General features: G+C 47.1%; 1 protein-coding gene across 43 annotated transcripts in view; it reads right to left on the bottom strand.

Moving 5' to 3' along the window:
• MAP4K4 (mitogen-activated protein kinase kinase kinase kinase 4) overlaps positions 1-13,864 on the bottom strand; it is a 169,713-nt gene that overhangs the window by 7,543 nt on the left and 148,306 nt on the right. For 27 of the 43 annotated variants that reach the window (XM_061210812.1, XM_061210815.1, XM_061210813.1 and 24 more), the window contains 7 exons: positions 11,908-12,083; positions 11,399-11,519; positions 10,201-10,392; positions 8,040-8,157; positions 7,569-7,739; positions 3,172-3,315; positions 263-397 (listed from right to left, as the gene is read on the bottom strand). In XM_061210812.1, coding sequence (XP_061066795.1) covers positions 263-397; positions 3,172-3,315; positions 7,569-7,739; positions 8,040-8,157; positions 10,201-10,392; positions 11,399-11,519; positions 11,908-12,083 — 1,057 coding nt within the window. The remainder of the gene's footprint in view (positions 1-262; positions 398-3,171; positions 3,316-7,568; positions 7,740-8,039; positions 8,158-10,200; positions 10,393-11,398; positions 11,520-11,907; positions 12,084-13,864) is intronic. The other 16 variants (XM_061210821.1, XM_061210823.1, XM_061210824.1 and 13 more) reach the window with 1 other exon arrangement.

Below are 13,864 nucleotides of genomic sequence, written 5' to 3'. Positions count from 1 at the left end.
TCTTACAGAGAGAGTGTGGACTGTCCAAGGAAAGGGTGAGAAGAGGCTCACGACGGAGGGCAGGGACAGCCAGAGTTAAGATTAACTGCAGGCCTGCAGGCCTCAGGATTAGAAGGCGCCTCAGAAACATCCTGATAGAGAAATGAGTTACAAGTCTCAGAGACAAGTTCATTACTAAAAGCTTCAAAAACACATGGATCTTAAATGGAAGATTAATTAAACCTTGGAAAAACAAAACCCTTACGCCCGTCGCGGAACTTACCAACTTTATAGTGTACGCATCCTTCCAAATCTCCCACGGTTGTCCAGCCCTGCTTCTTCTCAACTTCTGGATCGTTGTGAAGTATTTTATTTCTTAACCAGGACAAATAGTAGACACGTAACTTATCCTTTTTGCCTAGCAAAACAAATAAAAGTACTTTACATGCATACTCAAAAGTAGATATCATCATTAACAACAATAGTAACCAAAAGAAACTGCAATAAACAATAAATATCATCCCCCGAGGGAACCATTTTGTATCAGTTTCACTAGAAACTCAATTCAAGCTATTATGTCATCTGATTCTCAAAACCCTCTAGTGTAACTATTATTTCCCATTTGAGAGCACAAAAGGGTTTCATAGATCACCCAACTCGGGGACTTGAATCCAGCAAAAGGTAAGCCATAAACTGGAGATGGGCACAACTTACAGAGCTAACAGAAGACTCACACCCAGGACACGTAAATAACTCCTATAAATCAATTAGAAGAGAGATAACCTAGCAGAAGTATTGAGCAAGCACCTAAACAGACAAAAAATGTTATCGCATAGATTCGTAAAAAGGTACTTGCTCTCAACAGTCTGAAAAGGCTACAGACTGCATAAGCCCACCTATGACATTCTGGAAAAGGCAGTATCGAGACAGTAAAAAAAGACCAGCTGTTGCCAGGGGCTTTGAGGGAAGGAGGAGTAGGTGCAGCACCAGAGGATTTTTAGGGCAGTGAAACTAGTCTGTACGATGCTGTAACGGTGGATAAAACTATGCGTGTGTCGAACCCAGAGCACACACACACAGAGAGAACGCTAATGCAAACTGTGGACTTCAGCTAACCTGTTAGCTAAAGTATTAATATTGGTTCATCCGCTGTAACAAATGTACATTAATGCGAGAGAATAGGGGAAACTGGAGAGGGCCAATATGGGGACTGTCTATACTTTGTTTAATTTCTGCGTAAACGTAAAACTGCTCTAGGAAAAGAGCCAGACACAAAAGAGTTTCTAGCATGTTCTAAGGTGTTCAAAGTCAGGACAGGGCTTCCCTCTGGGGAGGAGGGGCAGTGCAGGGGAGCCACCGGGGGGCTGGGATGGCTCCCCTCGTCCCCAGGGTGGGGGGCTACGTGGATGGGTTCTAACTGTGACTCTTCACGGAGCTGTACACCATTTATACGTCTGTGCACTTTCTGTGTCATGCCTTATACTTCAACACAATCTTCTTAAGTTTTGAAGAATTTTTGAATGTGGGAAAATAATATATTAAGTGAAACAAAGACAACATCGTTTTATGTACAGTGTTTTATTCCCACACTATGAGATATATTTACAGAAACGAGGAGGGGGAAATACAATAAAATGTTAACAAGAGGTATCTCTGAGATGGGGGTTACATTTTATTTTATTCTTCCTAAGTTTTTTTCTGTTTTCGAAGTTGCCTACAACTGACATGTATTAATTAGTTTTATGATTTTGAAAACCAATGAAAGCTATAAAGAGGAAAAGAATACAGAAAAGTAGACCAAAAAAATGGTATCAGTTGATTACTGATCTCCATGAATCATCTTGCTCACTGCATCACAAAATGAAGTTTAAACCATTTTTTAGCTGATTTATTTTTCCTACAATTCTAAAACCTATTTTCCATCACTTTTTAAAGCTCAAGTTTTAAATGGTTGTTTTCTCATTTAAGTATGAGATGGATGGTGAAATTTTTGCATTTCAATGAACATCTTTACTTAAACCAAAAGCCTATCTGAAAACTAAAATACCTGCCAGAAATTTGTTACATATAAATAAATATAACAAGTTTGAGTTAGCAGATAATTAAATCAAAATCACTGCTGGTTATCAGAGGACAAGTCTTACACTTCTACATACTCTTTGACCCCAGCAAAAACACAAATTATTAGGAGATTATGATCTAGGCAACATGGATTCATATGCCCGATGGTTAAGTGAGCTGCAAAGATACTTGTGAAAAATGTTTACATGAGAGGGGAAAAAAGGAATAAATGGAAAGACTAACAACAGAAAACTAGTAAACAAACTATAGTACATCTATGCAAAGAAACATCCTGTAGCCGTGCAGAATGGGTACCATGAAGGAACGTTCAGGGACAGGAGGGAGTAGCCTACAAGGTTTGGACAAACAAGAAAGGATGGGATACACTTAAACTTCAGGACAGTGGTTACCAAGGGCAAGTAGACGCCAAATGTATGCACAGCAGTGTATTCTAACATCTGTTAAAATCTATCTCGTCAGTATATGGGTGTCATATTATTCTCTCAATGTTTGAAATGTTGCATAACTATTTTTATGGAGATTTTTTCCCCCTAAGTGTGTATTCTGAGTGTGTGTATGCTTAAAAGACTGGAAATTAAAAACTAGAGTTAACTGATGTTATCTGTGGATGATTTTACTATTTATTTCTCCCATTTGCTTTTCTGCAGTAGTTTCTTACTTTCTACAATGAACACATATAATTTATACTAAGAAAAATGCTCCTTCTAAAAAGACACTTATAGTAAGTGTTGACTGACATTAAAAAAAAAACCCACGATACTTTTACCACCAATGGCAAAGAACAGTTCCTTGTGCATGAAAAAGCCCTGTGGGAGGGAGTGGACATAAACCCACACTCAGAACGGGACAGGCCGCAGAGGGCGGCGGGCAGCGTGAAGCAGGAAGTGCAGGCTCCTGGGCTCCCCGGGACCGCTCAGCAGAGCCCCAGGCAAATGTGTACACGTGGGTCCCGTCTGAATACATTTTCCTATCACGTTACTGTAAAAGCACGCTACGGTTCTAGGTCATTTAGCTATTACTTCAGAAAAGGAAGTCACTCAAGTTCTGTGCCAGCAACTACCACGTTTTTAAACAGTGCTGGGGGCCTGCTTTCCCCGAACACACGCTTACCAGATATTGTCACCAAGACGTTCAAGCCCTCCAGGACGTCCATCTGTTGAAATCGTCTTCTGTTGATCAGAGGATACACCTTCCCTTGGCCACTTCTGTCCAGCAGCATCAGGCCACTCTCTGTACCCACCAACAAGTTCACTCCTATTTCATGGACACACAAAGCCCACAATTTTACACTGTGCTTGACAAGCAGCCTTGTATGGAGCGGATAGCAAAGCCTATCTGGAAAAGAGTGGTTTCCTCAAGCCACCCACAAACAAGAGAGCTTAAAGTACCCAAACTGCAACAAATCACCATAGAGGAGAGAGGGTGAAATACTCACTTACATGTAAAAAAGGATGAGCCCGCCTCATCCCCCTGATTACCTTCACCACCCTCCGGTTTCCGGTTCTTCCTCAGTTGCCCCAGGACGTCCCAGCCCACCGTCTCCTGGGTACCACAGACTCTCCATCTCATCCCTCACATCAGACACCCGAACAAACCTTCGTCTGATGTCACGATCCCCGCCTGCTTCCTTCACCTGTCTTTTCATGGGCAAACTTCTAGAACGAGCCATACACAGCCCCCTTAATCCTTAACAGTTTGTGACTGCTCCGGCGTCTATCACTCAGTTTAAGGTTTTCTTAAAGACCACCCTCCATCATCCTTGAGAAACGAACAGCGGCATTCGGTCCTCGCTCCCGCGGTTTCTCACCAGCAGTGCGCGTGCGCAGGCGGGGGGCGGGGCGTGCCTCCCGGCTCCACCCTCTCCAGCCTCGTGCGGTCTTCCCCCGGTCTCCACGCACCTTCTCTGCTTCCTAAGCGCGGGCGTCTCCCTTGCTGTCTGTCTGTCTGTCTGCTGGAGGAGGACCTCACAACCAGAAACTCCTGATTCCACCCCCAACTCCCGGCTCGTCCGTCCACTTGAAGTCCTACCGAGACCAGCCTCTCGAGCCCTGCCGTTTCTATCAGCAGCACCTGGGCCAGCACAGCTGCTCCATGAAGCCAGTCAAGCTGACCCCGCCCGAGAAGACCCCCCTCACGTTCCCGTTCCTCTGCTCTCCCCGCTTCAGGCTCTGGCCCCGCCTCACACCGCGGACGGGTAGAGACCTGAGGTGAGGCTGCTGCGACCCCCTCCCTCCCTCTACTTTCTTGCAACTGTACCGCAAACAGCCCTAACCTTCCTGCAACACTCATCGGGCCATACTGTGCCTTCAGAAACGGCTCACTCTCTCTCCGAGAGGGTACAAAAGCCTCCATCCAGCATTCAGAACCCTCTGCCCCTCAAGCCGACTTTATCATTCACTTATTTTCCCAATCACACTGACTTCCTTGGTCTATAACCTTGGTTGCCTAAACTAACTTGGTAACTTGTAGCACAGAGCACCTTGTACTCCTAGGGGATTGGGCACATCTATGTTTGCACTGAGCCCCTAAACTGGATAATAAACTCGCTGAGGGAAGGAACGAAGTATGTGCGCTTTTACAAAGTAATCGCCCCATCAGTATTTTCAGGTAGATGGAATGACAGGGGAGAACAGCATGTACTTCTTGAACCACGTCATCCATATTTATTCAGACACACACACACACACACACTTTCCCAGAAAACTTCAAAAGAACAATCGTGAAGGCAACGGGAAAACACCCTCCCCGCCCCCCTCAGCTCCATGCCTATTTGGTATTGAGTGGGGGAACCCTAGCACCAGGAGGACAGCATCTACCCAAGGAAACCTTGTGAGGAAACCAGAAACACCTTTTGGGTCCTGGGGGACAGCGGGGAACCTGGCATTTACACATGTACTCACATCACCGCTACTTTAGCAACTAGCAGAGTGCCAGGCACGCATGGGCGCGGTTACCAACACGCTGAAGCGCTGTATGCTGCGAGCTAAACTGCTGTCCAGCTTTAGCTGACAGCCAGGGAGTTCATTCCGAAGGTCCCAGTTCATACAATATTTCAACATTTTCCTGGTCGATCTTCCATATTGAGAAGCTAAAAAAATTTTACGTCAACTAGCCAAATGTGTAATAACTACACCAAATACGACGAGCCTATTATTTGTGGTTTCCAAAAACAAACACCATTCAAACCTCCATCAAGAGTTTACAGCAAGAAAGAATAAAGATTCAAAAGAGCCGAAAAAAATCTTCATATACACAAAAATTGTAGCTATTTTAGCACTTACCATATTTTCCAATTCTCCAGTATATATTTCCAAGAACTGTGTCATTTTGTAAAATACTGAGCGCTAGCAGTCAAAAGAATACAGTCACTGGAAAACAGCAACCTTGGAAATTATGGGCCTATGAAAAAAAACTGTGGCATGCTGCACCAATTTTTTTTATAGATGTACTTTTTTTTAACCTTACAATTGTTAGTTATAATTAAACTTTATAATGCTAATTGTTCAAAGGTAAGCAGGGCTAGGAATTGCAATTGTATCCACAGGAATCTGGTGCAGGGTGATGGAAGAAATGGCTAAGAGCTCTATAACATGTGATTTAAAATTTCCTTTCAATTCTACGATCAATTACACTGCAGTCAAAGCAGCAAAGTAAGTGCACACAATTCTTCATGATCAGAAGAATGGAAACTATCACATCCAAAGGATGTGTTAAAATAATTCTGGCTGTAAATAAGGAGAAATGGCCTTACTAAAAAATTAAATAAATATGCAGTTATTTACAAAACAAAAGTCAGTTCAGTACGATGAAGGATGCTCACTGCTAGCGTTTTCTAGGAAGGTACACAAACACTACCCTAACGCAGGTCAGCAAGACACAAATGCGTCCATTTCACCACTTCAAGAGCACTGCAACCTCCTCTGAACCTCCCCCTCTTGTCGGGGGACAGCTCTCATAGCACATGCTTTAACTTTTCTGGGTCTGTGTCTTCGAGAGACTTATTTTTAACTTCACTTAAAGGGTAACTCATGACAGCTATCCCAAGCAATTTAAGGAAATCCACCAGTGATGTGACCCAGACACGGGGCAACTCAAACACACTCGGATATAGAAGTCACCTATTTTAAGTCACCTCCCTCTCTCTTAACATGATGAAACAGAGAGTTCTACTGCATTTTAAAAGACACAGGCTTGAGAGAGTCACCTATTTTTCTCAGAGGTAGTGAAGAAGTTAATTAGGAAAAAGAAGGATTTTAGTTTAAAAAAATAAAATCAGATAATGGCACACAGAATGGGGCCCAGCACTTCGCAGGACATTAGAGGACTATAAATTAAGTGTGACACTGCTACCAAGGGCAAACATCCTAGGCACAAATTACTTCGCCAATTTGGAAAGAACTAACATATTTAACATTACTTCTACTCTGAACATAATGTAATCATTTTGATGATATCAACACCCCCAAGAAGGTCTTTAATATGAATAAAACTGTGCCTGCAATGGGCAGAGACAGCTCTTCCCAAGCCCTCGGGGGAGCGGGGGTGGGGGCTCACGGAAGGGGCAAGGGAAGCCAGGACAGACCAAGGCCCAGGAGGCGGATGAGGAGGGCAGTCTATCAAGTTACGGGCCCTTCCGGAACGACAGGAGGGAGGACCATCTCGAAGTTCAGCAGGTGAACCCCGAGGCCCTCGTGGCTGCTTCCATCGCTCTGGGCCAGGCGAGGGGCCGGGAGTGAGAAGAGCTGATGGGGTCACAGGGGAACGGCAGAGCTGTCGTGGACACCCCAGGAGAGCCCGTGAGAGGATGTGCTGTGTCCTCACGCGTTTGCACGCCAACGTCCAAGGAGGAGGAAACTTTTCTGAATACAGTGGCAGGGCTCCTCCCTGTTTCAGACAGCCCACAGCAGGATTCAGGGAGTATTAACAGGCGTGGCACTGGAAGGCGTGGTCAAGGCGGGGCTGGGGGAGGTGGTGGACGGGGGTGACAGCCAGGAGGCGGCAGAGCTGTGTGCGCCGCAGACTCGGAGAATCCCCTCTCGCGGCGTCCACACAAGCCTGCGTGGGTAAGGCGCCTCACGGCCCCTCCCGCACACTCTCGGCCCAGGCAGACTGCTTCTAAGAGCTCCACTCAGATGCTAGGCCCAAGTCACAAAGAGCGAGGGAAAAATGATAAACTGAAACATTTAAAGAAAAGCAAATTCGACAAATTTCTTCATTCTCCCTATAAATATGGGCCAAATCAAATGTCTTTCTCATTTTTTCCCTTTTCTTCTTTATATGAAGAAACGGAGATGAGTCATTCTTTGCAACACCCGACGGCTGAAACAAGGGCAGGCCTGTGTGTGTCCCTGCAGGATTCCTGCAGGGACAGGGGACGGGGACGGACGTCAAGAGTCTTCCATCTCACCCGCCAACGACGCCTCCAAAAACACCTGCACTACCTATAAACGACCGGTCCACCCTTGAGACTAAAAGCGAAAGGGTCAGAGTCACAGTGAGATACCTACCCCACAAGGCAGCGCACAGAATCTCGGAGTTAAACCTCTTCTTGTATTTGCGAATCTCTGGGGTGTCGCTCTGTGGCCTAGTGTTGGTGGGATTCACATTGACCACTGAGCCCTTCCGGGTAGGATCTTGCCTTATGGCCTCCGATCTCATTCCATCACAGGAAAATCCCACTGAAACACAGGACACTGGAATTATTTTGTGTCTCCACGAGCACTGGGCCTGCTCCCTTCCCCGCTACGCCTCAAGCAGATATTCATGTCACAACCAACTCTTTGCCTAGGAAGAGAAATTTGTAAGGAATGTACATGGAAAAAGGGAACTGACTCTGCAGCTCATTGCAAATAAGGCAGTGCAAGCGGGCTGGGCATCTGGTCCGAGGTCTGCACCTGCCAGCCACCAGCATGCGTGCCCAAGCCACCAGAAAGAGCGGCGCAAAGTGCCTGAGCCCGCTCATCAGCTGCTTTACTTACCCACAGAAGTCACTGTTGTCCCACTAGATGGAGAAATCTGTAGTAATCTGGGGTCTATAAAAGGTGTAAAGGAGGAGGAAGATTTGTGTTTCTGGAGTGTGCTACTAGCGGACTGAGTCTGCAATGTAAATTCAGTTGTATTAATACAATGACAGTAAAGGAACAAAACATAAAACACTTCAATCCACCTCTACAATGCACTGCTTCCCAATACAAAAGCTCTACACCCCGCTTCCTCCCCCAAAAGGCTCCGGAGGTGCTCCTGCATGTGTACCCCCCACCCCCCAATACAGGCTGTTTAACCGGGAGCCAAAGAGAGCTACCCCTCTTTTCAGAAATATCGCTCCTCTAAGACGGAACACGCAAGCTACCAGCATAATCTATACTTCACGCTCCTCCGGTTTTTAATAAATAATTACAATGAAAACTCCTAAAGGAAGTTTGAAATGTCTTGATCTCAATGCATCAATTTTTGAATTTACTCTCCTGCCCCCAAAAAAGTCCAGTGAATCTATGTTGGAATACTGGCAAATCTTAATTTTATACCGTTTCTTTTAAAGTGAGCCTCTTGCCAGAAAGCTACAGAAGCTTTGGCCACCATCATTTTAGGTGCATCATCATAAAATCCGTATCATTAGTGAAAGGTGCAAATACAGAGTAAGGCATATCCTTTTGCTCTTTTAGGAATAGGAGTGTTTTGGTTAATAATGTAACTTAAGACAGAAAAAAAAAAAAAGACACAAAGAAAGTGAAACAAATTGTTAAGTGGAAATGTAATGACAATTAAAAACAAAACAAACAGAAAAATAAACTTGCCAGTTTAGTGAGTTAAGGGTTATTGTAAATACTACACATTAGAGCAAAATGGAGCCAAGTGTAAATATAAGAAGGGATGTAAGTGTAGGTGGGATATATAAACGGAGGAAAAAAACCATGTCTGACCACATGCTTTTGTCCTGTACCGTTTCACTCCCCTGGGCAGCTGAAGTCACAAGTCCTGGCAGCCCACCCCCTCCTCAGCTCTCCCCTCCCACCTGACACAGCTGCCTGCTGGCAGGCTTCCTGCCCAGGCCCACGATCTGGGGCCCATCCAGCCGATGGCGGCCAATCTGATGCCGAGCCTGCCTTGGCAGTCGACTTGCCCCTGGCTCCTCAAGGGGAGAGGATTATTCTGATTCTTTCTAACGAGGGAATCAAAATAGGAGCAGGTGGGCAGGCCGGCAGTTCAATGCTTACATTGACAAGATTGGCTGAAGCTACGTGCCACTTGCAACCTCCTTCAACCATTAGACAAAGGCATTTAAACCAAACCTCCCATGAAAACGATCACTTGCTTAACTCAGGACAGGGTGCCCACGGTGGACTGTCCCTGCACTTGGGGCATAACTCTGTTCCAAACAGCAAGAATCACCCAACCGGCACCCAGACTGAGAGCACACAGCCACGCCTTCGAACAAGCACACAGGATTTCCCATTCAAAATTTGAAATTAAAAGCACGCTCAGTTCTTTGCCCTTCTTGTTTAACATCCTAATTTTCTAGGTTTCCCCCAAAAGCAATTTGGCCTCTTAAACTCTGAGTGATTGTAAATTTCAAGGAGAGAAATCCTTTCAACCAGGTTGGCAAAAATAAATAAGAATAACCAACCAACAATGCCCCCCCCCCCCGAAACAAACAAACAAAAAAGATCCAGCCCTTTTGGAAGGAGGTTCCTGTACAGAGCAACACATTTATCCTGATAAGGCCAAGTCTGCTTAACCAAATGTTTCTATATTTGATTTACTGGATAAAAAGAATGAAAAAGGCAGATTCCACAAATGACTACCAGAATTTCATGCCAAATACATAATGCATCTGAGAACACAGCAATCGTTTTAGACTTTTTTTTGAAAAATAAACTGAATGAGGAAAGCCATGCAACTACACTTATCTAGAGAAAAGTAAACAGTGAACTGGCAAGTTTGGAGGGAAATCGCTCCAGGGTTAAGGGGTTTGTATGCAGATCTGAAACTTGTTACTCGAGGGGGTGGGAGAGAAGGGGAGGTGACAGAAGAAGGCGGGCGGGGAGGGGAGGTGAGGGTGTGGGAAGGGCTCTGCAAACTAGCTCCTAGGCAGTGCTGGTCTAACCCTGGGAGAGCAGCCAGCTGTGGTGCGAGACATACCTCATTAGTAGTGAGCTTGTCCTGGGGTGTCTGTGGGGACATGGTGGGTGTCGGCTGGCTGGAGGATGGGGAGGAGGAGGTGGAGGAAGTGGAGGAGGAATGGCTTTGCTGTAAGAGATCTGGCAAGAGGTGAATGCGACCGGCAAAGCCATTGCTCTCATGATGGCTGGCGCGCTTTTGGTCAATTGCACTCTGCAGAGAAAACAGGCACACTGGTCTCGCTCGCGCGCCGCTAACATTGCCGAAGACCCTACCGATACCTGACTGCTGGCGGTGCTGTGTGACTCTCAACTCTGTTACGTCATCAAGGGACGACTGGAGGAAATCAGCCTGAGCTGCTCTCGCTTCCTCGCCAAATGCCTAGGCTGAGCCAACAGAACTCACAGCACCTCATCTGGTGACTGCAGAACCCAAACAGCGGGTGTTTAATCTGGTTTATCTGCCACATGAGCTGCTGTTACCAAAACCACTGGCTTTTCTCTTTCCTTTTTAAATCTGTCTAAAGGTCTAGAAAGTACCCGTCACTTCTTTGAATCCTGGTCTTGTCCGGACCAGGCCCTTCCCGCTTTCCATACGAATGCACTGCCAGAGCATGAAACACACTGAGGGAAAAGTCCGAAGTGCTACACAGGTGCCCTGCTCCACTTAAATGAGAAGCACATCCCTTTCTTCCATCTGAGCTAAGAAATGAACAGACCGTTGTAAAACTTGGTAATCCAAACGGAGCACACCCGGGTGGCACACAATTAATATTCAACGAGGGAGGAGCCTAACGCTCAGAGCACAGAAGAGAGGCTCCCCCCTGCTCCGGCTCCAGGCCCAAGGCAGCTCCTTCCTGCCTGCCTAGCCGGCTCCCGCCGCAGACCCCCGGCCTCGGAGCCGAGAGCTCCGCGCAGACCCCCGCTGCCCTGCAGACCCGCTGCCGGCCGCGGCGTGCCCCCTGCGGCTTCTCTGCGCTCAGACGCAGACCGTGGGGCTCGCGGGCTGCTGGAATGAGGGCTGCCGCGTGACATGCAGGCGGGCGGGGCGGGGGCCCTGCTGGCCACCTCGGGGCATGCAGCACACAACGCTACCCTCCGGGTCTCTCGTTAGGTGAGAACAGACGATGATGTAGAAACAGCATGAGTGAGTGAATGAGCAAGTGGGTTAATGACTACAGGAGAAGCTAGCCTCCTACGAGGAGAGAGGACGCGGGTACCTGGCGGACGATCAGGGTGCCCTCCTTGGACGGGGTCATGGCTGGTTCACTCTCCACGTCGTCGTGGACGATCATGGTTTTCACGGACTCCGTTTCACCGTTGCTCAAGTTCAGAGATGACCTATTGAGACAAAATCCAGACGTGAAGGGCCATAACCCGCGAGCCGAGGATATACCGTTTAGATTTTTCACCTTCTCGGAGCCCTAAGATGAGATCGGGCTACAGGTATAAAGTTTCCTCAAGGAAAATGAACTGCAGTTTCCCTTTTTTCACAGCCTCAAATTAAGAAGAAGAAATGAAACACACGGAGTACTGGAAGAGGCCCTGACATGCGCACACACACCAACGAAGAGAAGGGGGAAAACAGAAAGGCCGTCTGCTGCTGACTCCACAACGGGGAAACGTTACACGTTCACAGGATCAGAGGACAGGTTTACAACAACTGGTCCCAAGTGGAAAGAAGGCCCAGTGGGGACACTCATCCTCCCTCAAGTAGGGCGGGACTGACGCGGCTCTGGCGTCCTCCGGCCCCGAGGTGGGCTCCTCGGGCCCTTCCTGCTCCACGTCGTCGTCCTCCTCATCCGTCGTCCCGGACTCCTCACTGGACGAGGAGTAGTCTGTCACCTTGTGTGGCGGCCGCACGTCTTCCGCCGCTCGGAGCTCTCTGGCCAGGGCCGTCAGGTCCTAGTGCAGGAGACAGAAAAGAGGGTCAGGCGGGAGGGCGACGGGGAAACAGCACAGGGCCAAGCGCTTTGTTCTCACTATCCATCAAACGGCCACGCCAGCTTCACCAAACTGTCTTGTAGGGTGTTTACCGGTATCATGGAGGGGAGCTCTCAAAGCTTTCGATAGAAAAGACGAGAGCAAGAAAAGTCAAAAAGATAAAACAAAAAATAGAAAAGATTTTTTTAAAAGTCCAAGGTGTTGTACACAGTTCAAACCTCACAGCCATAAAAAAAAAAAAACAAGAGCCGAGAGCATTCTTTTCCGACTATAAAATTCTGGATCAACAGATGTGTGCAGACAGACCTTGGTAGTGTGTTATAAAGACGCCCGCCCGTGACAAAGTCTTCTTTTGAGGAGATTTTGCAGAAAGCAAGATTTTAGTTAAACAGGGGTGATTTAAAGTACTTATTTGGTGAGGTTTTTAACTCCAATTTTTATTTTTAAAAATTTCCAACTCACAGAAAAATGAGAGTGAAGTGAGCACAGGGTACGGCTCACATCTGGCTTAACCGAGTGTCAACAACTTGCCACGTGCGTGAACAAAGTTCCTGACGTGTGCTGTGAGAAAGCACTGCAGTGTGTCTGGCCGTGGGAAGGCAGCTGGGCAGGCTACCCTGCCGCTGCCATGAGCGTGCACGCTGGAGGGAGAAGCGGCCCAGGGTAAACGCTGCTGTTCACGAGGGCTTCAGTTCCCTTTCCTCTTCTATATGCAGACATTGTAAGACCCAATCAACTATCCAAATATAACTTCCGAGCTTGATTATCATCTCTATTCTACATTTTCATACAGAAGTTCAACGTATGTATCGTTCCACTTAAAATTTTTACTTAAAAAGTAATGATTTTTTGGAAGGCAGGCTATGTGGCCACTCTTCCTTTTCCCTCTGGCAGTCTCTTCTTCTCACCAGTTAAGAACACGCTTCTTTCCTCTGAGCCTGAGCCTCTGAGATGAGTGAGCAAGGACTGGCCTTGCGTCCTCCTGCTCACGACTTCACGAGAACAGCTGCGGCTTTTTGTTAAAGTGACTCAAAAAAGCCGTATTTAATAGTAAGAATGAACGCATGCAGCAAATTTGGGGTGTTAAAAAACACGAAGCAAAAATTTAGGGTTTCTAATTCTAGAAAAGAGCAAGCTGAGGAAAGGAAGAGGCATGGAGGTCGAATACAGGCTAAAGTTAGAACGCTGCTCCGACGCTGAACTGTTCAGACGGGGCTTACCACTTCGCCCTTCGGTCAGCGGGGTCCCATCGAGCCAGAGGAGCCATCGGTGAGGAGGAACACACAGCACAGGAAGCAGGGAGGAAAGAAGGGGGGAGGGGGGCACAGAAATCAATGCAAGCGGGAGACAAAATCCCAGCAGGCTCAAACCCCCAGTGTGCCCAGTGACGGGGCAGCTACTGCATCGAGGACTACGGAGAAGAGAAACAGCCACACTGCCGCCCCACGTACCAAAGGGCAGAATTAAACCATGGGAGAGTTTAAGAAGGTGGTGGAAAAACATCTCTTCCAAAAGCCAGTATTTTAGGTGCCCACTCATCAAGAGCATGTAAAGGTGGATGCCAAGCAGAGAGATAGAAGGCTTTTCTTTCTTTTGTATTTTTTAAATGACTAAGGTGGGGCGGGGTGGGGACCGGGGCGGCGGCACAAGTGGGCCAAGGTTTACAGCTTTCCTTATAACCCCTTAAACCTGTGAGACCCCACAGGGAGGCCTGCCGGCCACGCAAGGAGAAGGCTCTAATA

Source organism: Eubalaena glacialis, chromosome 14, assembly GCF_028564815.1.
Source record: "Eubalaena glacialis isolate mEubGla1 chromosome 14, mEubGla1.1.hap2.+ XY, whole genome shotgun sequence".
NCBI classification, from domain to species: domain Eukaryota; kingdom Metazoa; phylum Chordata; class Mammalia; order Artiodactyla; family Balaenidae; genus Eubalaena; species Eubalaena glacialis.
This window is presented reverse-complemented; position numbering and strand designations above follow the sequence as displayed.